Source organism: Aethalodelphis obliquidens, unplaced genomic scaffold, assembly GCF_003676395.1.
Source record: "Aethalodelphis obliquidens isolate GAN/ISIS:26980383/991018 unplaced genomic scaffold, ASM367639v1 scaffold86, whole genome shotgun sequence".
Classification (NCBI taxonomy): domain Eukaryota; kingdom Metazoa; phylum Chordata; class Mammalia; order Artiodactyla; family Delphinidae; genus Aethalodelphis; species Aethalodelphis obliquidens.
The window spans coordinates 660171-686920 of record NW_020838030.1 but is presented as its reverse complement, the minus strand read 5'-3'; the positions used below and the strand labels follow the sequence as shown (position 1 = coordinate 686920).

The 26750-nt window shown below is 58.1% G+C and overlaps 1 protein-coding gene across 9 annotated transcripts in view; it reads right to left on the bottom strand.

Annotated features, from left to right (window-relative positions):
* Positions 1-503: 503 nt before the first annotated feature.
* The window catches only part of FBLN2 (fibulin 2), a 74892-nt gene continuing 48645 nt past the window's right edge, over positions 504-26750 (bottom strand). Inside the window, exons 2-17 of one of the 9 annotated variants that reach the window (XM_027093687.1) lie at positions 23321-23432; positions 21702-21831; positions 19314-19494; positions 18257-18466; positions 17554-17667; positions 16961-17062; positions 14937-15077; positions 10816-10950; positions 8832-8969; positions 8191-8334; positions 7952-8080; positions 7446-7571; positions 5210-5326; positions 4425-4553; positions 3229-3352; positions 504-1320 (exon numbers count right to left, since the gene is read on the bottom strand). In XM_027093687.1, the coding sequence (XP_026949488.1) occupies positions 963-1320; positions 3229-3352; positions 4425-4553; positions 5210-5326; positions 7446-7571; positions 7952-8080; positions 8191-8334; positions 8832-8969; positions 10816-10950; positions 14937-15077; positions 16961-17062; positions 17554-17667; positions 18257-18466; positions 19314-19494; positions 21702-21831; positions 23321-23432 (2390 nt within the window). In that variant the 3' untranslated portion in view covers positions 504-962. Of the gene's footprint in view, positions 1321-1361; positions 1508-1614; positions 1819-3224; positions 3353-4424; positions 4554-5209; positions 5327-7445; positions 7572-7951; positions 8081-8190; positions 8335-8831; positions 8970-10815; positions 10951-14936; positions 15078-16960; positions 17063-17553; positions 17668-18256; positions 18467-19313; positions 19495-21701; positions 21832-23320; positions 23433-26750 lie in introns of those variants that run through there. The other 8 variants (XM_027093686.1, XM_027093691.1, XM_027093692.1 and 5 more) reach the window with 8 other exon arrangements.

The window sequence follows — 26750 nt, the reverse complement described above, 5'->3', positions numbered from 1 at the left end:
TACCTCCCGTGATATGTCCCCATAGCCCTGGCACCACTGGTGAAGCTATAATACCGACAATGGCCAAATACACTGGGACACGGAGTTACAGCCTCCGCAGGATGGAACACCAATGGAGAACGGCTGGCCCGAGAGAGAACTGGATTTAGCTAACCATTAGCTCATTTCTACGCTGAACAGTCTCACGCACGTTCGTCATCAGGTGCGAAGAGCAGTCGGTCAGGAGGTGACAAAAGTAACACTAAACGTAGATGTCCAGCTTTTGGACAGCGTCCAAAGTGACAAGCCAGGTGCCGCCCACATGTGGAGAAGGAGAGGAGGGAAGAGGGAAACGCAGGCGGAGGAGAAGAAGTAGGATCAGAAGCGAGCACGCTCCCACTGCCGTCCTTTCAGCAACCCAAGGTGAGGCCCGAGGCGGGGGCCCAAGACACGCAGGCACCGCTGGCACACGCAAACGCTGCACAAAAGGAAGCGGGTTTTCTGTTTTCACTTTTTTACTTCATAACCCTTTTGTACTATTTGAATATATATATATATTTGCAATATACATGTACTACTTTATAATTAAACAAAAACACTTAAAAACGATTTTTAAAAAAAGTGAAGAGCTAATCACAGTGGAACATGAAACAGAATATCATCATTGGGGACAGGTCACCCAGTTGAGTCCAAAATGTCCAACGTGGTCGCTGATTCCAGTCTTGGTCATGTCCAGCCTCGGATCCTCCGACCCCATCCACGGGGCACCAGCAGTGGCCTGCGCAAAGCTCCCTCCAGGGGCACAGGAGAGGCCGAAACGCGAGGAACAGGTCAGCAAAATTAAGTTAATTTACAGGGTCAGAGTAAACTGGCCACATCGCCCGCCCCCCACGCGGCCGGCAGGGAGCACGGAAAGAGGCGTGCGGCCGGGGCGCCGGGCCAGGGAGAACCCGGGGCTCCACGCGCTCGTCCGCGGCCGCGCCTCACAGGGCAAAGGTGGTGAAGAAGATGTGCATCTTGGCCAGGAAGGTGGTGACGGAGCCCTGCCGCCATAGCTTCATCTCCACGTCCAGGGCGAAGTCCCGTGGCTCGCGCACGGACCGCTGCAGGAAGACGACGCCCGTGTAGGCGTTGAGGCGGCGCGTGCCGAAGTAGCCCTCCTCGTTGCCCTTGGTGATGGTCAGCGCGATGGTGTCGCCGGCGAAGGCGGGCACCGGGCTGATGCGGAAGATGTGCGCCGGCACGAGCAGCCCGGTCTGGAAGTTGAGCCGGTAGTACGTGATGCGCGCCGGCGCGTTCTGGCACTCCATGAAGTCGTGGCACAGCGCGCGCTCGCACTTCCTGCGGGGCGCACGGCGGGGGCGTCAGCGGCGGGCTCGTTCCCACCCCTACACTCACCCAGCCCGACCGGGCGCCGGCCCCCAGCCCAGCTCCGCCCTCGGCAGCCTCGCAGCCTCTGCCGGGTCACCTGACCTCCCTGGACCTCAGCTTCCTCGTCGTAGGACGGGTTAATGGCCTTGCGATTTCACTGGTGGGAAGGGGTGAGGTTATAAACATGCGGGCTCTCAGCACAGCGCCAGGGAGCTTGTCATTCTTACCTCCCTGCCTGCATTCTTTCCCTTGCCTATGTGCATGGATTCCCTGGCCTCGGTGTTTTTACTGTTGTAATCTTTTCTCAGATTCCCTTTTCTTCCATGATTGACTCTCCTGCGGAGCCATTTCCTCTTCTGACTTGGGATGGCCTGCCCTTTCCCCTCTCCGAGGATCAGAGAGCTGAGTCACACCTGCTCCAGAGGACGCCGGGAACTCGGCCACGCTACAGGACCACGATGACAGAACCTGCACCAAACCCCACGGGGCCCAAGGCTTCGGTTTCTAAGCTCAGCAACAATCTGGTCTCTTCGGGGTGCAATGAGACACCGTCACCTCCATCACCAAATCCCTGTCTCAAAGCTCAGTGCTTCCAAAATGGCCACCAGGGCTCAGCAGGTCTAGTGGATGTTCTGAGCAGAGCTCCCCAACTGGGGGACCACAGTGCCCAGCCACGCAGTGTTGGGATATGACGTCACCAACACATGGCACTAATGCAGCACCAGGCCATGCCATACACTCTGTAAACTCATGACGTGTTTTCACTCATGCCGTGCTGACACCCACCCTGGGGCTGGCGCTACCATCACCCATGTTGCAGGCGGAGCAGCTGAGACCCAGGGAAGGGAGGTCACCTGCCCAGGGTCACCCAGACACAGTCACCCAAGCGTCCCAACACACCTGCACGTAGACACTCCCCAGCACTGTGTGTATTAGCAAGCATGTCACGGGGTCAGCAGGACAGCCGGCAAGTAAATCACGAGCGCATACATGCTCAGAAGCGCCACCCCAGGCGGGCTGCACGCACAGATGCAAAAGACGGCGACCAAGCAGAGAAAGCACGCTTCGAACAACCGAGCACATCCACATGACAGCACCGCGCAGAGAAAACAAGATGGGCGCTCCAGCAAGTCCTCTATGGAAATGCATGTTTAGTAAGGAAAGGACAGGAAATACGGCGAAACACCAAGAGGCATCACTAGGGAGTGTGGTCACCAGCCTGCGAGATGGCCCCGGTGTGTCCCCTCCTGTCACTCACACTTTGAATGTTGCCTCCCAGGGTACCCCATGCAGTGCTGGACTGTGTGGCCAGGAGCAGAAGTGATGATATGTCACTTTTAGGATTGGGACCTTCACTTGCCTTCTTCATGACCCGTGCTGGGAGAGCTCCGGCCCCATGAAGAGGCCACATAGTGAGGCGCTGAGGCCTCCTGCCCAGAGCCATGAGTGGGCAGCGGGATCCTGCAGCCCCAGTCAAGCCTTCAGAGGACCCAGCCCTACGCGACCCTTAGCCAGGACCACCCAGCTAAGCAGCTCCTTGGCTCGTGACCCTCCAAGACTGTGTGAGATGATAACTACTTGTCACGTTAAGATGCGAAGTGCTGGAAAGAACTCGTTACACGGCAAAAGATAATGTGTGTGTGTGTGTGTGTGTGTGTTTGTGTGTGTTTGAAAGAGATTTTTGTGTGTGAGTTTTCCTCCTTTCATGCTCTATGCTCCAAGCTTTCCGCAAGGTGCTCTCTTGTACCATTTATAGTCATCAGACCGCAGACCTGGCAGTGGGGCCTGTGAAGAGCAGGAGGTGGTGAAGGCATGCGCCGGTCACCTGGCCTCCGCCCTGGGCAGTGTGGATTGGCCGAGGCCGGTGGGGGCACTCACGTTTCAGAGACCCGGACGTAGTTTGGGGGACACTCGAAACGCAGGCAGCGGAAGCCACCCTGGATGTTATGGCAGGTCTCAGCCTCAGAGCAGTTGTGGGTGCCCAGTGCACACTCGTCCAGGTCTGGGGGGAGCAGAGGAGGGCGATGGGAGGGATGCCCAGAGCTGGAGACCCTCGTCCGAGCCACCCCAGCCCGCCCCAGGGGCCTGGGTCTCAGAGCAGCTCGGCCTGTGGGCGCACAGCTCACGTGCCACCCGAGCGTCACATACTCCCGTCTCTTCCACTCTGTACAGTAGCCAAGGGCCTGGGAGCCTCTGTGCTGCCAGCACAGGCCATTCCCCAGCCCCCGCGCCAGGAAGGCCAGGGAGGAGGGGTCGGGGGAGATGTCCTGAACGCCAACAGGTTTCCGGCCTGAAGCGCCTTCAAGGACCAGAATCATGGCAGTGTCTGAGCCGCCCAAGAAGCCCGTGCTGTGCTCCCACCATCAAGCAGAACAGGGCCTCAGGTTCAAAACTGAAATCACGCTCTAGGCACATGGAGTCATCGTTCCCGCACAGCTGTTTGCGGCAGGTAAGACCCTCACCTTTTACAGAGTCCACACTGATTTTTTTTTTTTTTTTTTTTGCGCTACGCGGGCCTCTCACCGTTGTGGCCTCTCCCATTGTGGAGCACAGGCTCCGGACGCGCAGGCCCAGAGGCCATGGCTCACGGGCCCAGCCGCTCCGCGGCATGTGGGATCTTCCCGGACCAGGGCACGAATCCGTGTCCCCTGCATCGGCAGGCGGACTCTCAACCACTGCGCAACCAGGGAAGCCCCAGACAGATTATTTTTTAAATTAAAAAGCAGACAGCTCTGCAGCCACGAAGGCTTGGCCAGCTTCTGGGACCCCTGAGGCTTCTCTTGAATAGGCTGGGTAGGTCTCCTGTCTTTAGAACCATCCCACAGGACCCCCGTCCCGCTCGCAGGGCAGGGCCCAGAGCAGAGTCCAAGCCTCTAAGCTGGGTCAAGCAGCAGAAAGACTGCCACCTGCCTCATCCCAGGCGTAGACCTCGGTGAACACGGCCACCAGTGGCATCAGCCATTCTCTGCCTATGCACTTGGTGTCAGAGCTCTGGGAGCACAGCCAGCTGCATGAGGCTTCTGGGCCTGCTTGGAGGCTGCCTGAGGCCCCGGTGGGGCGGACCCCGCACTCACCTTTGCAGGACCTCCCGTTGGCCGTCATGGTGTAGCCGCGCTCTGGGCACACGCACTGGTAGCTTCCTGGCACGTTGATGCAGCGGAAGGTGCAGAGGATGCCGGCGCCCTGAGCGCACTCGTCAATGTCTGCCAGAGAGAGTTTCAGCCCCTCGTGAACCCTGGGTCATCCTGCCACAGCAGTGGAGCCTAGGGGCCCATTTTACAGATAAGGACGACAGGGCTGAGAGAGGAAGAGAGCTGCCTGAGGCCACAGAGCTCACAGGACCCGCATTCCAGGGCTTGCCTCCTGGGGCCGCCCCATACTTGCTACTGCCAGCTGAGGGCCAATCAGGTACCAGACAGGGTGTGGACAAGGTACAGCTGACCCCTGAACAACACAGGTTTGAACTGCACAGGTCCACTTACACGAGGACTTTTTCCAATAAATACTACAGTACTACGCCATCTGTCCTCGGTTCAACCACAGATGCGGAACCGCAGATACAAAGGGCCGCCTGTAAAGTTATATGTGGATTTCTGACTATCGGGGAGGGGAGGCCCTAAACCCCGTGTCATTCAAGGATCAACTGTAATTAACTTAATCCTTCATCCCACTGACGTCAGACGTGGGAAGCATTTGTCCAAGGCGGCACAGCCAGGAAACGCCCGGCTGGGTCTCAAACTCTGATATGACGCTAAGGCCTCCGTGTGGCCTGTGTCCCCGGCCCGGTGGGGACTCGAGGAGCCTGGCACATGGGAAGTGGTGTCTCTCAGGAAGGGGGCCCTGGGCAGAGGAGAGGTACCTGTGCAGGTATGCCCGTCCTCAGCCAGCTGGTAGCCCTGGCGGCAGTAGCACTGGTAGGAGCCATAGATGTTGGCGCACTCCTGGCTGCAGCGCTGGGCCTCACACTCGTTCACGTCTGCAGACAGACCAGCCGGAGGTCACTGAGGTGTCCTTCCAGCCCAGAGGGCCAAGGTCCGGCTCACCCGGAGCCTTATCTTGAGAGACCATCAGTTCCAGCCTCCCTTCGGGCCGACGGGGAACCAGAGGCCCAGAAAAAGGCAAGGAGCCTGCCTGAGACATGCAGTAGGCAGGGGCAGTAATATATTAAAGCTTGCTGGTGCAGTCCCGGCCTACTGCCTAGAGGAAGCAGCCACAGGTGGGGCTCAGATCCCCACACGGGGAGCTAGATGCTGCCCTACTGAGGGTCCACAGCACTGGGTAGAGATGGGTCCGGGAGATGTCACCTAGGTGCTAACAAGGACCTGCCCTTGACCCCCAGGGCCGGCCTGCATGGGGGTGGGGGAGGGGTGAGAGCCGGCCTGCGAGGCAGCGGGTGAGCTGTGTGAGTGGAGGACGGGGGAGATGGGGCATCTGCTGGACTCTGAGTTCCTTGTGGGCAGGGACTTGTCTCTCATTCATCCAACCAAGACCTGCCGGGCTCCGACAAGCGCCAGGCCTGTGCTGAGCGTGGGGACAGGGCCACGAGCAAGACGGACAACCACCCCGCTGTCATAGAGCTGATGTTCACGTGTGTGCTGGGGAAGAAGTGGGGGGATTAAAGGGGCGGAATACCTAGTACGGCAGAAGGTGGCGCGTGCTATGGGAAGAGAGCAGAGAAGGGGCAGGGGTGCGTCTGGGAGGGCTGCAGTGTTAGAGTCGCGCGGGCATCTGGGGAAGCGTTCCAGGCAGAAGGCACGGTGAGAGCACAGGCCCCGAGGTGAGGGTGCGCCCTGTACACGCACAGAAGAGTGAGGAGGCCGGTGTGGTCAGAGCAGAGTGCGGGGGACGGGGTCAGCTCACACGTGGCCTTGAGGCCACTGTCTGACGCATGATCCTCGGGACCTCACAACATACACAGCTTTCACACAAAATGATGGAAGCCGTGAATGAGTGAATGAGTGGCTTCTCTCCTCTACCGGGCTCTGAGCTCCCGGGGGCCAGGGGCCACGCTGGTTCCACCTCTGAGTCTCTACCGTCCAGCCACAGATGGAGCTGGAGAGAAGTGGCCTGAAGTAGGGGCGGCGGCGGGGGGGAAGGCAGAAGGGCCAAGAAGTGAACGAATGAACTACAGCTAGGGTGGGAATGCTGCTCCACCCCCACGGCTGTCTGCACCCAGCCTGGCCCGGGGGAGGGCTCACAGGGGGCTGTAACCCCCGTGAGTGAAAGGGAGTGACAGGGTCTGTTTTGGGAGCCCATCCAAGTGCCGTCTGACACAGCCAGGCCTGGGGTCGCTCCCCTGTCCCTGGGCTGGTCCCGTCCCACAAGAGGCCAGCTCTTTGGCCAGGCCAGGCAATCAGAGAGAGGTGCATGGCCTTCCCAGGGGTCTCAGCACACTCACCTCCCCAGGAGGGAAATGAGGAACGCGCCTCCAGGGGAGTGCTGGGAAAGGCGGCACCAGCAAATGGGGCCAGAGACCCCACGCCCCCTTACTCACGGGACCCCTCCCCACTTCACTGAGCAGCCTGGGACCCCTGCACCCCTCCACACCAACCCCCCCAGACCCGGCCCAACCACACCATGAACACAGGTGGGGAACAGCGTGACGGTCCCTCACGCGTCCCCTCCGTCAGCCCCAGGCGCACCCCACATGGGTGAGTTCACGTGCTCGGTTTACCACACAGTGTGTTTAAGTTTAGATCCACCAGCGACATGTACAAACCAGCAGACTTCGCATAAATATCTAGATTTCTGGGCTCTGGAAAACCAAGATGGGGTGACTCTGGAGGGCACTGCCAGGTGCTGTGTGGCCGCCGGGCCGTCCGCGTGGCCACAGGCCTACCTCTCATCTCACTCACTCTGCCCCCCGCCTGAAGCCCAGGGCACCGCGGTCATGACCAGGGTCAGCACCTACCAAGGGGCAGAGGCTGGGCCGCCCCCACTGCCTGCCGGGAGCTCCCGCCCAGGGGTGCACACAACACACACCCCCAGCCCTTGGGTCTGAGATGGCAGTGGGGGGCCCTGGCAGGAAGCAGCGTGCAGCTGAGGCCTGGGGCCCTGCACGGGGCGCCACGGGTCAGAGGCCGGGTCGGCCGTACCTTCGCAACGCTTGCCGTCGGCCGCCAGCCGGAAGCCGGAGGCGCAGGAGCAGCGGTAGGAGCCGAGCGTGTTCTCGCACGCGTGCTGGCACAGGCGGCTGGGCGAGCTCCAGCACTCGTTCACGTCTGCGGGGCGGGCGGCAGGTGCAGGGCCTCAGGGAGGGCGGAGGGGGCCTGGACGCCAGCCGCCTCCAGCCCCGGGGAGGAGAGGGACCCAGGAGCCCAGAAGGAACGCAGGGGAAGAGGGAGCAGGGGAAGACGGCAGAGGAGGTGTTGGACAGAGACCAGAGGCAGACATGGAGAGACAGACGGCACAGCAAAGGGCAAGAAAAGAGCGCGATGGGGACCAAGAGCAGAGCCGCAGCTGGACAGGACGGCAGGAAGGCTGTCCAGCCCACAGAGGGCCGGCCGTGTGGTCAGGGCAAGGCTGGCCGGGGGGAGGGCCTGGGGCAGGCGGGCACCTCTCAGGGCAGCCGGACGGGGTCCCGGCCACCAGTCCCACCTACCGACACAGGCGCGGCCGAAGGCGTCCCGCTGGAAGCCAGGCTTGCAGTCACAGCGGTAGGAGCCGGGGAGGTTGTGGCATACCTGCCCCTCGCCGCAGCGGTGCACGCCCGCCTCACACTCGTTCACATCTGCAGGGGGAGGCAAGCAGGGCACCCTGAGGCCCGGACTCTCCCCCTGCACCAGCCGCCCCGGCCCAGGGCACCCGGGAAGCCAGAGGCTAGGGGGAGGCGGGCCTTACCCACACACTTGGTCCCGTCCTGGCTGGCGTGGTAGCCACGCCCGCAGATCACCGGGTTCCTCTGGCACGTGTAGGAGCCCACCGTGTTGATGCAGCTGAAGCCTGGCCGACATGGCTCGGAGAGCGACGTGCACTCATTGATGTCTGCGGAGCGGGGTGCGGGTGACAGGGAGCCTGCTGGAGCCCCTCCTGGAGCCCCAGCATCTGAGTCCAGGGCTGCACTGGGAGGCGGCCAGTCCTGGGCCCCAGACCAGTCCAGGTCGGGCTGGCAGGTCAGACTATCCGGTCCCTGAGTCCCAGGACCCGTGGGCTTTCCCTCCCAGAACCCAAGCGCTGTTGGGTAGGTTAGAAAAACGTGATACACCTTCATCCAGTCCAATCCCACAGATGGGTAAACTGAGGCCACAAGAGAAGTAACTCAGCCGCGAGCAGACAGTTCAGGATAATAAGAGCTTCCATTCTGCAAGTGCCTCGCGGGGCCCAGGCACTGACACATCCATTCACAGAGGGACACTGAGGCCGGGAGGGGGCAAGTGCAGCGAGCCAGGCCTCCCTCTTCCGTAAAGCCCTCAGAGCCTATCTCCCCAACGACCTCTCCTAAAGACCCCCAGGGCCAGGCAGCCCCTCCAGGCCCCACTCACCCACGCAGTTGCCCTCGGGGTCCTGCAGGAAGCCCTCCATGCAGCGCTGCCGCGCCTGGCAGTAGAAGGAGCCCTTGGTGTTACGGCACACGGAGCCCGCCTGGCAGTTGTGTGTGCCCAGCTCACACTCGTCCACGTCTGCCACACAGACCAGGCCGGGGGTCAGGGGCCGGCGGGCTGGCAGGCCCCCGCCCGCACATCTCCACAGTGACCTTGACGGTTACAAAGGTCTTCTATGTCACAGGGAGCTGCCGTGGCCCATGCCAGCAGTACAACAACGTCACCCCCTCACTGAACTCTGCCGTGCTACCAGGCGTTGTCCCAAGGGCTCTGAGACGTACTTATTTACTCAGTGCTTACATGTACCCAGAAGCAGGCTATGACGAGCCCCCTCCTTCACAGGGGAACCTGAGGCACAGGCAGGGTTCCAGAGCTGGGGCACTGCTTCTGGGCAGCCAGGCTTGGAGATTCCAACGATGGAACTGCCAGACCTGGACGGCACCGCTGTCCCCGCCTGCGGTGTGGCACCAGCAGGTCACAGGTGCCCCTCCCCGCTGTGCAGCACCCAGTTTACAAAGTGCAGGCCCCATGCTTCCCCTGTGCTTCCCGCACAGCAGGCATGTCGGGCTCTTTCCAGACGAGGAAACCGAGGCACGGAGCAGAAAGGGGACACAGAGGGCTAGTGGCACAGCCGGGACCGCCTCGGCCTCCTGACGGCCTGACCAACCAACCTTGTGGGTCTGTCCGTGTGTTGTTCATCCATCCACCCCCTCCAGTTTCCAAGGTTTCCACCACTTTCCCAAAGGAGCCCAGCCTCTAGGCAACCCCATGCTGGGTTCTAGAACCCCCTCCAAGGACCCCCGGGAGGCTGAGAACACAGCCCCTGCCCAGCCACTCTGGTCTAAGAAGGAGGCCCTGGGATGAGAGGGGTGGGGGTGCTGGGGCGTCCAGGGAGACGGCCCCCCTCCCCACGTGTCAGGGTTCTCTAAAGGGGGCTCACCGTGGATCTGTGTGAGCCCTGTGGGCATGTGTGGGTGTGCACGGGTGTGCGCCGAGGGGCCTGGGCTCATCTCCTGCCAGCTCACCCCACCCCTGCTCCGCGCCCAGCTCAGGGCCCGGCATGGAGTGCGTTCAACACCTGCCTGAGCTCCCGCCGACCTCAGAGCCGCTTCCCACCGCCATTTTCCGGGCTTGCAACAATGGAGCACTGCTCTGGGTCTCACCTCCTGGGTGACTTTCTTCTAGACGTTTTCAGTTAAAATAAAACGCTTCCCGTCACGGGTGAAACAAACTCCCAACTGCTCGCCTATCTGGGCCTGCCAACCCCGCAGCCTCCTTCCACCGGCAGCGTGCTCTCACCCGAGACACCCTTTCTGCCCTTTGTGCCAAGACTCCTCCCCTCCCTAAGGGCATGACACCTGCTGCTCCCTCTGCCTGGAACACCCTTCCCAGGGGCCTCTCATCCTGCAGGTCTGCGCCCAGACATCACCGCCACAAGGGGCCGGCCTCTTTGGACCCCACCTAAAGCAACACCCAGCCCCGCGTGCCTGTGGGCCCGCCGGTCCCCCCATCAGGAGGCCAGAGACAAGAGCACACCCTCACCGGTACCCCTGCCACCCAGAACCCTGCCAGGCCCACAAATGACACTGGGGAAGCATCTGCTGAAACGGTTCAATGGAACCTCTCTCTCTTCTGAGGAGGCTAGAATTTTCTGGTAAAAAGGACAGAAGTGACCCTTCTGTGGGCACTGAGGCATAGGGAGGGGAATAACTGACCCAGACACACTTACCTCGGGGGCCACCCCCCGCCCCAGCCTCTGCCCCTAAACCATCGCAGGAAACCCCAGGGCTGGGAGCTTGCCAGAAGGGAGAAGGCTCTGGGCGGGCCAGGTGGGCTGCAGGCGGGCTGCAGGCGGGCTGGGGGCGGATCAGAAGGTGGGGCGGGGGTGGGGAGGTGGGCGGGGCCTCCAGCCAGCTCGCCTCACCTGTGCACTCGCCATCCTTGAGCATGTAGCCGGACTCACAGGTGAGAGCCTTGTAGCAGCGGAAGGAGCCCACCGTGTTCATGCAGTGCTCGCCCCGGCTGCACGTGTGCAGGTCCGTCACGCACTCGTTGATGTCTGCGGGGAGGGTGAGGCCGTCAGAGGCTGCGGGGCGCTCCCAGTACGGCGCACGCGCTGCCGGCCAGCCGGCCCTGCCCTCAAGGTACTCACTTCCCAGAGAGCAGCACGGTCTGTGCAACCACCCGTTCAACAAAGATTCATGGAGCATGTGCCATGGCCCCAGGGGTACATGGTGAACAAGACAGACAGAAAGTCTGCCATGGCGCGGGACACTCAGAGCGGGGGGACCAGCGGACAGACAAACCTAAGAGGGAGGGTGGTCCTGAGTCTTGTGCAAGAGAGAGCGAAGGAGACCAGGAGTGGGAGGTGCAGGGGGCGGAGGCACGAAGGATGCTCAGGGCAGAGGACACTTGAGCAAAGCATTTGAGGAGGTGCCAGGATGAGCCGAGCACGTATCTTAGGCAGAGGGGACAGGCCGCCAGGCAGGCCCAGGCTCTGGCCCAGAGGGGCGGGAGAGGAGAGTGTTAGGAGATGCGGGGGAGGTGGGAGCCATCAAGGGCCCCAGCAGAGGAGGGAAGTGGGCTGACTTATTGGTAACAGGGTCCCCTGGCTGAGTGCAAATACCCCAGGGGTGAGGGTCTGTTGGACTAGGAGATGATGGGGCTTAGGCTGCCGCCCACGGAGGCGAGGAGAAGCAGTCGGGTCCTGGAAGTGCTGTGAAGGTCAAACCGACAGGATCTACGGTGGATGCGACGAAGGAGAGAGAAAAAGAGGAGCCCATTGGCCTTGGCAAAGCTTTCTGGACGAGCAGCTCTACAGATGGGGGCCCCGCACCCGGGCTGGGGCCAGCTGGGAGGAGCAGGCTCACAGAGGAAGGCTGGGAGCCCTTGACGTCACACTGGGCTTGAGGATCAAGCGGCAGCCAGAGGCCTGCCTCGGAGCTCGTGGAAGGGGTCTGAGGCGAGACATTGACGTGGGAGTGGTCACTGCTGAGGTCACCCGGGGGCCGAGTACTGACGCCTGGGATGCGCAGGTGGGGAGGGGAGAAGCCAGCAAAGGAGGGAAAGAAGTAGCATCAGGGAGGGCGGAGGAGACCCAGAGAGGTGGCCAAGTTAGACGTCCCTGCAGGTGGGCAGAGGACACCCCGTGTCTCTGCCACGCTCCACCTGGCAGGGGAGGTACAGCAGTCGTGCGGATTCGTTCATTCACTGGACACACCTTAACGAGCAGCTATTCTGTGCTAAGCCCAGGTGGCCTAGAGGTGTGTCACAGCCTCTGCCGCCAAGGAACTGCCAGTCGGCAGGCAGGGAGAGAGGAAAGGTCAGGCGGAGATGCTGGGGAGGTAAGCCACACAGCCCCGGGCTCAGGCCAGAGCACTGCCCGCTGTGGGCGCTGCGCTGTCAGAGCTGCTCTCAGGGACAGTCATGTCTGAGCTGAGCCTACCAGGACGACAAGGACCACGTGGAGAGGAGGGGTACAGGGCTGTGGGGCAAGAGGCTGTCCCAAACTCACAGGTGAGCCAACTGGTGTACAGGCCCGGCCAAGGCTGGTTGGGTGGGGAAGAGGAGGAGGAAAAGGGAGAGTTCTGGCCCGTGGTTTCCAAGGAAGGGTTGGCTGGGCCAGACAGAGACTTCTGATTTATAAGCTGGATTGACAGCGAGAGACACATTCTCAGGAGCCCAGAAACATCATGGGCCAGGAGCCCGCCCTAGCCTGGGAGGAATCATGGTGAGAGATGACAGCAGACACCACTGACTGTGTGGCTCACTTAGGGATCGGGCGGCTTACAGGAACTGCCCTCGATCCCCCAGAGATACTGCTTCACAGATAAGGAACTAGGTCTCACAGAGGGGATGTGACTGAAGTCTCCCAGCCTGCACGGGACAACAGCAAGAACAGAACCCAGAGCGCCCAGCCCTTTCCCCACTGCTGCAGAGTGGGCCCCAGAGACGGGGCTCCCATCGTCTCAAAGCCAAGCCCACCTGGAACACTATTCCCAGGGCCCAAGATGTTCCTCAAAGGACAGGGCACAAAAGGCCAACAGCAAAGCACAGGGGATTCCCCACAGAGGTCACCTGTCTGTTAGAAGTCCTGTGGACTTGGCACCGCCCAATACTGTCCCACTTCAGCTTACATACCTCCAGTGATGGGGGGCTCACTACCTCTGCAGGCTGCCTCAGTATAACACATTTGTTGAATCACAATTATGGCAGCAAACACTAGCAAGTTCTTTACGTGGATTCATGTAACCGCCACAGTGACCCTCTGAGGTAGACATTAGTCCTCTCTTTTCACAGGTGAGAAAACTGAGGTTCAGAGAGATCAAATGACTGGTCTCAGGTCCTACAACTAGAAAGCAGCAGAGCCAGGATTTGAACCCAGCCAGTCTGGCTGCAGAGGCCACACTCTTAACCCGGGCACCCGTCTCCCATCTCACCAGCCAGGGTTAACAGAACATGCCTGGAGCTCACAAACGTACCGCAGAAGACACGTCTGTGGATGAGCAAGTGATGGAAAGAACGAGTGCTCACAGGTGAGATGAACACATAAGTGGAACACAAGGACGAAGAGGAGACTGGGGTCCGTGCCGGATGATAAGGAAGGAAAGGCTGAAAGAATGACCATAAACTTTGCTGAATGCAATGCACCTCTGCTCTTTCATCCCAGAACCCGTTTTCCAGCTGCCCGGCGACCCCTTTCAGGACAAGGTCTTCTCTCCAGGCCGCCAGGGAACCCTGCACACCCGCGTCCTGGAAGGGTGCTCACAGGGTGGACCGCCTTTTCCCAGACACACACAGACACGAGCCGGACGGGAGGAGCTGCCCCGCCACTGACAAGCAGGCTCCAGAGGGCGCATGTTGGGCCGGGGGCTGGAGGCCAGGGGCACACATGTCTGCAGCGGCCACTCCGCTGCCCAGCGGCGGAGGGTGAGGAAGAGGACATGTCCAGGTTGGGCATGGTCCCCAAGCACAAGGACGACACACGGGGGTCTGGGCACGTGCAGTGCAGTTCCCACCTCCACATGTTTGTTGCAGCCGTTCCTTCCTCCCTCACGCCCCTCCCAACTCCCAAATCCCCATCGTCCTTGGAGACACATGCACACGCCACCTTCTCCAGGGAGTGTGTCCAGACGCTGCCAGCTAGAATGGCCTCTCCCTCGGCTTCTCGTGTCCCTGCCACAGCATTTCCCAGTCTGCCCCGAGCCCCTGCTACCCTGGGTCTATCTCTGTTCAGGTCCATGATGTTTCCTAAACGAAAACACCAGACCCCCAGCCATGGGAGAACAGCAAGTCCTTGCTGCCCACAGAGCAGGCCTGGAGCCCCAGCCCTGGCCCACAAGGGCACCGAGAGGCAGGAGGGCAGGTGCATGACTGAGCACCAGCCCATCTGTGCACAGGCCGGGACCTGGGTACCAGCCTGTGCCAGGCCTCCGAGCCCCGAGGTTAGAGGTGAGGAAACAGGCTCAGAGACGCAAGCACTACTGCTCCGGGTCACACAGCAAATGGACGCCTAGCTGGGGTATTTGCCTCTGAAGGGGCTCTGGCCGCATCTAAGGACAATCTCAGCAGCTGAGGTCCCATGCACACCATGCCCTTTGTGAGCCAGGAGCTCTGGCTACGCAATACACATGTCACATAACCTCCAAACGGGGAGCAGTGCCCTCAGTGCTCCCTTTTCACAGATGATAAAACGGAGGCTTGGGAGGAAGTTCAAGCCCACAGAGATACTAGGGGGTCCTGCTTCGAACCCAGGCCTCCCTATCCTGCTGCCCACATGTCTCAATGACCTCATTTCAATGACCAGCCAGGTCACACCTCAGACAAAGTTCTGACTCAGGCACGTCCCTGGGGAAAGCAGCTTCCCGGTGGCGTCGGTGGAGAAGCAGGACACGAGGGGCACGACATGGAGCATGGGGTGGCGGGCCGTGCTGAGAGCTCATATGCAAAGGGCAGGCCCTTTAGCATGTGGCTGCAGTGTGGCGGGCTTGGCGTGGAGCGGGGCAGGGAGCCGTGACGGTGGCGGCAAGCGGGGCTCTGGCTTACCCACGCACTTCCTGTGTGCATTGAGGATAAAGCCCTCCGCACAGAGCACTGTGTGGTTGACACAGTAGAAGGATCCCAGGGTGTTCACACAGAACTGTCGCCAGCTACAATCGTGAGTGCCCAGCAGGCACTCGTCTTGGTCTAGTGACGGCCGCGGGAGGAAAAACAGAAGGGCCGTTAGAGAAGCGTGGCCCCCAGTGACATGGAGCCTCCAGTGACAGATGGGGAAACTGAGACCCAGACGGGCAGGGACCTGCCCAGGACCTCCCAGCCCATCAGTGGTCCCTCTGGGCTTTGGGCCCAAGTCTGAGTTTGTCCGGTTGAAAGACGTCAGAGCAGGGGCCCTAGCAGAGACAGGTGGCAAAGTGAAGCTCAGAGAGGGTAGACAGCCTGTCCGGGGTCACACAGCGGGCGGGACCAGAGGCCGTCTCCCACCCATGCTCTGGAGACCCTCTACCTCCACGGGCAGCCACGGGAGCCACACAATGGCAGGAGTTGCAAACCTAAGTGCTTAGGGGGCCAGGCTGGAGACATAAACAGGAGAAGGGGCCAAGGGGGCTCTAGGGCACTGCAAAGCCTGTGCTCTGTCGAAAGGGAGACCAAGGCTGTGGGCTCCTTGTGGACAGATGTTACAAAGTTTCAAGAAAAACCTGAAATTTGGACATTAAAAAAAAATTCTTGAGCTGTCACTGCTGGTAACTTGTTTGATTATTTTAAACAGATGATAAAATGTCATCTGCAGGACTCCCCTGCGGGGCAGGCTACACCCACAAAACGTCCTCTGCATCCTCTGGCCTGGACCCCACAGCCTCTACCACTGGGGGCGCTGCAGAGAGAAAGGGAGGCCTGGAGGGACAGGGACACGGGCCCATGGCCTGAAGGAGTCCCAACCCAGAAGAGATACAGTCCTCATGTCTTCAGGGCCCTGGGAGATGAGAAGCAAAGCCAGATCTGCCCCCACCATCTGAGAGAAAGGCCTGTCAGTCACCACCATGCTGTGTGCTCTGGGCAAGTGTCCTGTCCTCTCTGGGCATGAGGATGGTTTTCATCCACACCAGAACAGTCCTGGGCAATCGGCTAGAGGTGGGTTTCGGCTTCTGACAGGGATGTGGGTCTCTTCCCAGGCAGACTTAACCCTGTTACCCATGGACCCAAACCAGGTTCATGGCTCCTGAACTTGAACCTGAAACTAAAGCATTTCCTAGACCATCTGCACGCTGTCTGCCTGCCCTGTCTCCACACACGAGGAGGTGCTCAAGGTGTCACTCACTGTGGGAACCACCCCAGCAGGTGTCGGATCCGATGCCCCCCAATTCACAGGGGGAGGTCCCAGCCCGCAGAGACCCCATCGGGACAAGACCCAGACTGAGCGGGTTCGTAAGTAAGGGAGGCCTGTGCTTTTAAACCCTCTTCGGCCCTTCTGTGAAGGCAGAGTCACCAACATCCACCGTCCCTCCTTGGTTTCAGAACTGAGAATGTGCCCTCAGCTGGGGCTGCCTCTCCCCAGCCTTGTCCCCCATGGAGGCCAGCCGGAGCGATGTCCTGCCGCAGGACGACAGGGCAGGCACTGCCCTCTGTCGGTTCCACCCGTGGCTGGGACGGGAGCAAGGTGGTCACAAACCCAGGCAGGCCACTCAGATGGGGTGACCCTCGAGGACAGAGCTAGTCAGAGCGTGACCCAGGGAGTCTCGGGCCTCCCCGGCTCCAAGACCTACTAGGTCAGACCCCTGGGGCCGTGTGGACTTCTCAGGATCCTGTGGTCCCAGGCCCACAGGTGACCCTGTTGCACACTGAAGTTTGCGGAGGCCTGCTCCAGGGAGTGGCGGGGCCGCGGCCAGCCCGTGTGCCCACCTGGGCTGCACGCACACCTGGCATGTGATGTGGGCGGACGCCGCCGTTTCAGCTGGCCGTCATGGCAGCCACACCTGCTCCCCGCTCACCAGCACAGCGAGGTTTGGCCCTGGAACACCTCCCCCGCTCCGGGCCCACTCAGGTGTGCGGGGCCCACGGCAGGGGGGACTCACCTTCACAGGACACGCCGTCCGCCATGATGGCATAGCCGGGGAAGCAGGAGCACATGGCGGTGTCCCCGACCACGCTGCACACCTGCTTGCAGGGCCCGTTGTCTGCGAGGAAACCGCACAGAAGTCAGAGACCGTGCGGCTCCGGCCTACAGGGCACCCCACTCCTGCCCCTTTCACGAGGTCACCCCTTCAACCCGCTCACACACCGGCTGGTGTCTGGGACCTGCCCCAACACACCCCTCCCTCAAGTAACAGGGATGCGGGTGAGGAGGAGGCAGGAGGACGGAGGGGAGGACAGGAAGGTCGCAGAGAACGCCCGCACGTATCTGAACGCGGGCTCCATAATGCCTGGGCGAGCAAGGATTGTACTCTCTGTTTTACAGAAAGCGAGGCTGAAGGCAGCTGATGGGCCATGCTGGGGTCACCCACGCCTGCCCCAGGCTGCGCCCCCCATTCTCACCTCTCAGCTCCTCACCCAACCTCCGACGGCGAGGCCAACCGACCCCCCGAGCCCGAGAAGCAGCACGCCCCGGTGGGGCCACCCCGCACACGCCCAGCCCCGAGGGCTCCCCGCCTGCCCACGGCCAGCTTACCTTTGCAGGTGTTGGGCTGCGGCACGGGCAGCGCGATGGTGTTGGGGACCACCTGGGAGGATTCGGGCCTCAGCGCTGACTCCTCGGCGGCCTCCGGCTTGGGGCGGTCACCGTCTGTCACGGACAGAGCAGACAGGAGGGGGGTCTCGCGTCTTCAGGCAGCCTCGGGCCCTAACAGGCGCCATGCCGGGCTCTCGAGGTCGGGGGGCGGCTCATTTTACCCACCCCCATCCACCCCACGGGAGAGGAAACTGAGGTTCAGGGAGGGACGCACCTCAGGCCAGATCCGTCTCACAGCTAATCGGGGCAGGGAGGGTGGAGGAGGACCCGTCTGTGGCCTCAAATGAATCTACCCCGGGAAGCTGGCAGGGAGAGAGTCCTCCCAGACCAGGCGCCGGAGCCTGACCGCCGCGGGCCCGGTACTGGGGACGCGGCTAGGTAGGCGGGGGCCTCCAGTCCCAGGTCCTGGCCCTGCACTTGAATCCAGGGTGGGCCGCTGGGGCTGCCCTGCAGACGGAGCCCCAGGAGGGAGCCCGTCTGCCTGGCCTCACAAACCCATCGCTGGGGACCCTCGGCGCCGGCGGGTTCCACAGTGTGGGGTGGCGGGAGGCGAAGTCCCCCACGGTCCCCACCCGAGGAACACCACGCTCTGCGGTCAAGATCAGCCCCGCCCCAGCACCTGCCCGACCGTCCGGGCCCTCACCTGGGCGGCAGGTGCGGCCATCGTCCTGCAGCGAGAAGCCAGGAAAGCAGGCACAGTGGTAGGAGCCCACGGTATTGATGCACAGGTGTTGGCACAGCTCCCCCGGGAGGAGCAGGCACTCATCCTGGTCGTCACCGGGCAGGCTGTTGGGCAGCTCAGTCTCCGTGCCCAGCGACAGGGCCTCCCGGCTCGTCAACTCCGCCTCTGAAACTGGGGCAGGGGTCCATGCTCACGATGAGACCCAGGCTGGCCCCAGCAAGTGGTTGGGACCACAGGCCCTCAGGAAACCAGATCAGGTCTTCACCAGAACCTTCTGTGTGCTCAGCTGAGACAGCACGATGAAGGACGGATGGGTGGGTGGATGGGCGGATGGATGGACGTATGAAGGATGGAGGATGGATGAACGGAGGGGTGGGTGGATGGGTGGATGGATGGGTGAGTGGATGGGTGGGTAGATGGAAGGAAGAATAGATGGGTGGATGGTGGATGGATGGAGGGTGGATAGAGAGGTGGATAGAGGGGTGGGTGGACGGAGGGGTGGATAGAGGGGCGTGTGTGGGTAGGCGGACGGATGGACGGGACGGAGGGGTGGGGGGGTGGACAGAGGGTTGGGTGTGGAGGTGGATGGAGGGGTGGACGGATGTGTGAATAGATGGATGAGAGGATGGGGGAATGAGTGGTGCAGTGATGGACCAGAGGATGGGAGGGGGATGTGTGAAATGGATGGGTGGATGGGGAGGAAGAAGTATGGATGTGTAGGTGAACAAAGAAACAGGAGGGTGGGTGGGTGGAGAGTGGAGGGAGATGGGTGGTACTAGCTGGGCAGAGCGGATGGTAAGTAGAAAACTGAATGAGACCACCATCTTGAAAATAACAGGAGCCCATCATGGGAGGCCACAGAACTCTGTCCAGAGCGGAACTTGGCCATGAACCACAGATGAAGGTGACCAAGGTCCCCACAGAAGGCCAGAGGACACCCAGCCTTGCGTAGAAGCCCCAGCAGTTCTCCCCCGTCGCCCAGCTGGCCCATATGCCTGGCCTGGGGAGCAGCACGCACCTCTCCGTGGTACAGCCTCAGGCTCCGGAGGCCGGCGGACCTCGGGCACGATGAGGGGGTCTTCGCCCTCACAGCAGGAGAGCATGACGTGGTTGCAGGGGTAGCCGAGGTTGGGGTTGGACTCACACGACTGGCCCTCGGCCCGCACGCGGAGCCCCAGGCCGCAGCAGTCACAGCATTGCTGGAGAGAGAAGAGCCGTCACTGCCCAGCCCGGCCGCTCAGGGCCTTCCGCATGGCCTGTGAGCCTGTGGGACTCACGCTGGAGCCCCAGGCTCTGGGGAGGGGCTGACAAATGGGAGCGAATTCACCCTCGTCTCCACATTGTGCCCGGGATGTGCTCTCCGGGGGCAAAGGTGTCATCTGTCCCCATTTCCCGGGTCTGGCTCAGCTAGTGCAAGTTTTTTGCAATAATTCATAAACGGCCTCTTATGAAAAGAACTACAAGTTAACCCACAGCCACACCAATTAACTGCTCCCATATTTACCAGCAGACTGCAAATCTATTCAGGCCACCTAAAAGGCAGCACTTCCCTTAAAGTTACAGATAAGAGACGCTGGGTGAAGCTTTCAGGAGAGCTTTTAACCGGGGCTGACTCAACTTGAAAGTACATCTTTTTTGCTCTCCCCCTTCCTCCTTTTTGGAACAGATGTGATGGCTGGAGCTCTAGCAGCTATTTGGGGTCATGAGGTGACCTTAAAGATGGAAACTACAAGCTAAAGATGATCGAGCAGAAATACAGAAGCCTGGGTGCCTGAAGATATTACACAGATTCACCCCTGTCCCAGACTGCATGCCTCCAAAAATAAAGTCTTTGATTCGTTTAAACTACTGTGGTAGACTGATTACAATAACAGCCCCAGTCGTTCACTCTTCACTGTGTCCTCTGTCTCTGCAGTCCTGTCGAAAGACAGGGTGCATTTCCCAACCTCTTGACTGTGCCTCATGACTTGCTTCGGCCAACAGGAGGAGACAGAAGTGACAGTGCACCTCTTCTGAGCCCAGGCCTCAAAAGGCCTTGCACACATCTATTCCCCATGTTGGAACCCTGCTCAGCCACTACCTAAACAAGCCCAGGCTAGCCTGCTAGAGGTTGAGACCACATGGAACAGGAAAGTGTCATCCCAGCTACAGCCATCCTAGATCTAGTGCCAGCAGAACCATTAGCTGGTGGCAGCCAAGGTCAGCTGGGCATGGCCCAGGTCAGCACAACTACCCTGACTCATGACCTGAGCCGGTCATCAGCCACTAGGTTTGGGATGGTCTGTTACACAGCAGTAGCTCACTGATACTCCAGACTGCATCTCCCAGTGGTGAACATATCCACATACTTGGTAAACAGTTTGCATTACCTCTGATCCTCACAAACACCCCGAAAGACATGAACTATTATCCCCATTTTATAGATGGAGAAGCTGACGATGAGGAAAAAGGACTGGTCCAGGGTCAAACATATAAACACAAATGGAATTCTAAAGTCGCCAGTCACAAAGGTCCTTTTGCTAATATCAGTTATTTTTTAGGAAAAATTGACCCCAATGAGACAAAATTCGATGTCAAAAGCCTCTGCCAGATGGTGCCCTCCTCCAGAGGTCCCTCAACCGTCATCCAGGCTTGTGGTTTCTTCAACTCCGTCCCTTTCTCTCCCCCAAACACAACATCCTTCTGTGATACTTCCTGAAACTGTTCCAAGTTTGCCCTCATCCTCTACAGCACAGACAGCCAGCTGTTAGCCCCCAAAGTCCGTTTTCCCTCCTTCCACATTTGCAGTGGGGACACGACCTCTCCAGAATAAGGACTAAATTTCCCAGCCTTCCTTGCAGCTAGGCAGCCGCCAGACTAAGTTCTAGCCAATGTGATGTGAGTGGACGTACTGTCTGTCCTCTAGGGAGGGGCTTTCTTACACCCACGTTCGCAGCAGCAATATTCACAGTAGCCAAGAGGAAGAATCAACCCACGTGCCCATTGACAGATGATGGATAAACAAAATGTGGTCTCTCCAGACACAGAATATTACTCAGCCTTACAAGGAAGGAAGTTCTGCCACATGCAACAACATGGATGAACCTTGGGGACATCACACGCAGCTGAAATGCCAGTTACAAAAAGACCAAAGAGAAAGAAAGCCCCGTGAGGGAAGGGAGTTTTGTGTTATTCATTTCTGCATTCTTAATGCCTAAAACAGGGCCACCACAGACTGGTGTCCAAACAGTATTTCCCGAATGAATTGGTCCGTATGATAACTGGTGATGTTTTCTATGCAGATGCAGAGCTCCCCTGCCCCCAGGCGTGAGCATCCTCCCCTCAGAGGAGCCCCCCAGGGCGGCCCACCCCCTCGGCCCTCAAGGACCTTCAGGCTCAGGCCACACACGCCCCAGGGCAGGCTTGCCTTGTACAGGGAGACACCGCAGGTGTCGCTGTCCTCATCCCCGCATGCCGCGCCCTCCTTGGCCCCCATGACACCGGCCATGCAGCTCTTCTCCTTCAAGTAGGACACACAGCAGTGCTTCTGGGCCGTCCTGCAACAGAGGTGCGCCTCAGCCCCACCAAGTGCCCCATCCTCCCAGGGAACCCACCAGGAGGGACCGCAGGCCCTGTTTCACACAGGAGGCTGCAGCTCAGGGAAGAGAAGCCCCCGCCACGGCCCACCGCCGGTGGGGCCCCTGCTGGCGCCAGGGCATCGGCAAGGCCAGCACATCCTCACCAAGTGACATGGGTTTTGTTCTCAGCTTAACTAAGACGACTCAGGCCTGGGTCCCACTGGGCTCTGTGTCCCTGACCAGATGAGGGAGAGCGTCCGTACTCCAAGCCCCCCAACAGGGCTGAGAAGGAAAGGGAGACCCAATCTCAGGAAGGGCTGGGCGGTCGGCCTGGGACCACCAGGGTCCCTGGTCAGGCCTCCAATAACTGTAGGGCTGCCCCGGGCAGAGACAGGTGATGGGCCAGCACACAAAACAGGGAGGTGAAAAGGTGGGCTTCAGTCCCACCTGAGGAAGGGGTTCGGCCTCACCTGAGGAAGGGCGTGTCCCAGCAAGGGCCATCTGGTGATGGACCTGGCTGGCTAGGAAGCAGTGAGTCTCCCACCACAAGAGGGATACAAGCACGCACTACTTCAAGCCTCCTGAATGCTGCAAGCTCTAACTCCTAGGCAGCCCAAACTGGTGGGATGACCAAAGGGAAAGGAAAGGGACAAGGCTAGAATTTAAATGTTTCTAACGGAGGCATTGTGGGCAGGACAATAGGAAACATGGAGTCTAATCCTGGCCAAGCTCCCAACGAGCTGTGTGGCTTTGAGTGAATCACATCACCTCTCTGAACCTTATCTTCCTTATCTGGAAAGAGGAGTAGGCTGGACAAGATGGCATCCCTGGAATAAAGAAGGGGTGAATGGCTGAGCAGGATGCCACCCGGGCCTGGCACAAGGAGGGCGTGGGTATAACTGCTTCCTTTGCTGAGAACACTGTCCTCAGAAGAAGCAGTCAGCGCACACAGCAGAGCACAGGGAGAGGCCAGCCTTCCTGAGACCCCAGGGTAGCAAAGTGGGGAAAGAAAGAGGGCTGACGGGCTTCCCTGGTGGCGCAGTGGTTGAGAGTCCGCCTGCCGATGCAGGGGACACGGGTTCGTGCCCCGATACAGAAGGATCCCACATGCCGCGGAGCGGCTGGGCCTGGCTCAAGGCTGAGGTAGGAAATTCCAGTGGGCTGAGCACCGCCCAGCAGCAACGCAGCACCTGGTAAGAGAAGCACCTGGCCGTCCCCAGGTGACAGCGGTCCCAACGTGTGCTCTTCCGACCGTGCTCACCAGGCCGGCGACAAGTCTGCACTGTTAGTTCACTCTTGGGGCAAGTCTCGGGCTCCCCACACCCGGAGAGAGCCCGGCCAGCCAGCCAGGCAGCCACATCCAGCCACCTGCGGGCACCTGGACGCAGGTGGAGTGGTGCTCACCTGGCAGTGCGGGGCCCGGGGCGGGGAGGAGGACACAGGGACATGGAGCCGGCGCCCACCCTACCTGCACACATCACTCTCAGCACCGCTCTCGGGGATGTCCAGGCACTCATCGTTGTCAATGGCCCACTGCTGCCCTGCCGCACAGCACGTCTCGATCAGGTCCTTCGTGGACACTGTGGGTGGTAACACAGGCAGAGTCACCGGCTGGAGGAGGTGCCCGGTTCCCAGGTGTCTAGGCCCAGCGGGCGTAGTACATGCTGCTGCTGCTGGGCCAGATCCCCATGCATTACTGGGCTGGGAACTCACTCACCCGCTGCCTGGGCCTGTTGCCGCCAGCAGCTCACAAGCACAGGCTTCTCTGCAGAGCTGCCTGGGAGGGTAAGTCCACCCAGGGGGAGAGGGCCGGGAGGAGGATGGCCAATCACTGAGTAGTGGGGCTTCCAGGGCCAAGCCCGTCTCCAAGGAGACAGCCCTGCGCGGCCACGCCCGCTCCAGAGCTCTCCGTGGGGCCAGGACCATCACCAGCTCCTTCCCTGCCCCCCGCCCTGGGCAGTTTCTCCAAATGAACCACGTGCACAAGAACCCCCAGCTCAGGCTCTGCTTCCAAGGGACCAGATAAGACACCAAGACAGGACAAGACATAAGAAATAGCAACAGCATGGAGGAAAGCTCCTGGGGAAAATATCTGTGACCGGGGAGGGCAGGAGTCGGGGGTTGGGAGAATGTCTTAAAACTCAAAGGCACAGACCACAGGCTAAAAAACGGATGAATTTTCCTACCTCAAAATTAAAATTCTCTGTATAACAAAGAACTCTGTGGAGAAATATAACAGACTGCTGACAGGTTAAGAGATGTTTTTGGAATGTTCTAAAACTGACAAAGAATTGCTATTGAGAAATACAGTAACCTTCTGAAAATTAACATGAAAAAAACCAACCCCAAAGTAAAATACCTATGAAACCGGAAAAATGAGAAAGAGTGATAAATGCCAGGCACAGGTGCGAACCCTCACGCCCTGGGGTGTGGGAGTGGCGACTAGAGCAGCCAGTCTGGAGGGAGACCCAGCACCTCTTACACAATTAAACACAGGCATCATCCAGGACCCAGTCGTTCTGCTCCAGGGTGTGTATTGCAGGGAAGTTGTTACCCGGACCCATATGTAACCAGTACAAGCTCACTTCAGTGTGATTTATGGAAGTGGGTGGGAGGGAGCCTGGATTGTCCATCACTGGAGGAGTATGAATAGAACATGGGGACGTCCTCCACGGAGGACTCCACAGATGTCAGAAATGGCAGACGAGAAGTACACACCACATCATGAAGCTGGACACACGTACACACAGCAACACAGAGCAGCAAAGGACAGAGCACTGAGGGGAAACAGGAAAAAGCCAAGTGAGATCCATTACATGAATTGAAAAGATTGTGTGCAAAATTACAGTACACATTTGCATAAACACATAAAAGCAAAAAAAAAAAAAAAAAAAAGAAACCCACACGGATTGAAGAGAACGGTTGCCTAGGGTAAGCGGAGGCAGAAATGTCAATGGGGAAAGGAGATAAAAGGGAATAAATACATCAATTAAAAAAAAGAGAGTCTTGCTAAGATGATAAGGAACCAGGAAATAAGGAATGCAATTAATGCAGCCATTTGACTCGAGGTCTGAAAATAAACGACATTCAAAGATGAAGCCCATCTCGGACACCTACATACGTGCTGAGGACACCAGGGTGTCACAGAATAACTCTGAACCTGGGTCCACACCTTAGTACTACCATGTACAGCCATTTCTCCTCCCTAGAGACTCAGTGTCCTGCTCTGTTATGAGGACCTACAGCTGCACAGCCGCTGAAGCCTACAAGGATCTCTAAATGTCCTTGAGCAGTTCACATAAGCTGGCAGGGCGGAGGAAGAAATGCACCAAGAAATGTCAGCTGCCTGCAAGATTCTAGGAACAGAAAGAGCTCACTAAGAATCATCCTCTTCACCGGCTTAGTGGGCGTTTCAAGTCATTGAGCTCTTCTGAGTTTCAATTTTCCTTCTAAAAACCGGGGAAATAAGCTTCAGTATCAACCTGAGGGCTGTTCTGAGGCACCAGGAGGAAAAAAAAAATTCCTGATAACCAGTGTCTACCAGAAACAAGTAGCAACATCACGGCCAGTGGTGAAACATTAGACACACACCACACTGAAGTCAGAAATATGACAAAAGTACCTCCTGACACGACTGTTTAACAGTGTCCTAGAGAGGCTAGCAGATGCAACAAAGCAAGAAAAAAAGCAGCAGCAGGAGTATTAGAAAAGAAGAGACGACAGTCATTATTTGCAGATGTTACGAGTTCATCTTTCTAGAAAATCCAAAGGAATCAATATTAACACCGTACTTAAATGAATACTAATTTATTATTATTATTATCATATGGTGGCAAAAAACAAAATTAACATACACAAATTAGTGGCTGTCCTATACACCAGCAACAATTAAATAGAAAAGGTAAGACAAAAAAATCCCACTGCAAAAAGAAATAAACCTGGAAATCAATCTATGTAAACACACTAAATCTACATGAAGAAAAAAAAAACATGTCTCATAGATATATAACAGTTTACTTTGTTAGAAATACATACCATGTGTCTAGATGGAAAGATTCAATACCGTAAAGATGTCAATTTTCCTTTATTTAACCTACAACTTAGTGGAATCCCAGAGTCCCAAAATAATTAGTCATGAAATTTGTCAAGTTGATTCTAAAATTCATCCCAACCAGGAAATGTCTAAAAATACCTGAGAAAATTTCCAAAAAGAAAAGAAGAGAGCACCCTTTAAAGTTTTAATAATTAAAAAGATAAGGAGATCAACGGAACAGAATAAAATTCAGAAACAGGATGATGTGCATATGGGAATTTAGTATATAATGAGAGTGGCATTCACACTCAATGGGGAAAGGATTGACTCTCTGATGATGGGCTCTACCACACATCACACACAAAAATAAATTCCAAATCTATAAAGTCAATACTAGAAGAAAACCAAGGAAAATAATTTTAGGATAAAGAGAGACTTCTTCAGAAATAAAATCCACCAAAGAATGATGCTGTACTCTTGTCTCACACCATATACAAATATCAACTCAAAATGAATTACTGAAACCATACAACTCCTAGAAGAAATCATAGGGGGAAAGATCCTTAACACTGGTCTTCACAACAAATTTTTGGTAATCATACCAAAAACACAAGCAATGAAAGCAAAAATCAACAGGTGGGACTACCTCAAACTTAAAAGCTTCTGTACGGCAAAAGAAACAATAAAATTAAATGACAATTTACGGAATGGGAGAAAATATTTTCAAACCATGTATCTGATAAGGGGGTTAACATACAAAACATATAAGGAACTCATAAAACTCAATAGCAAATATATATATACATACATATATATATATATATATATAAAAAAATGGGCAAAGGACCAAAAGAGACATTTTCCC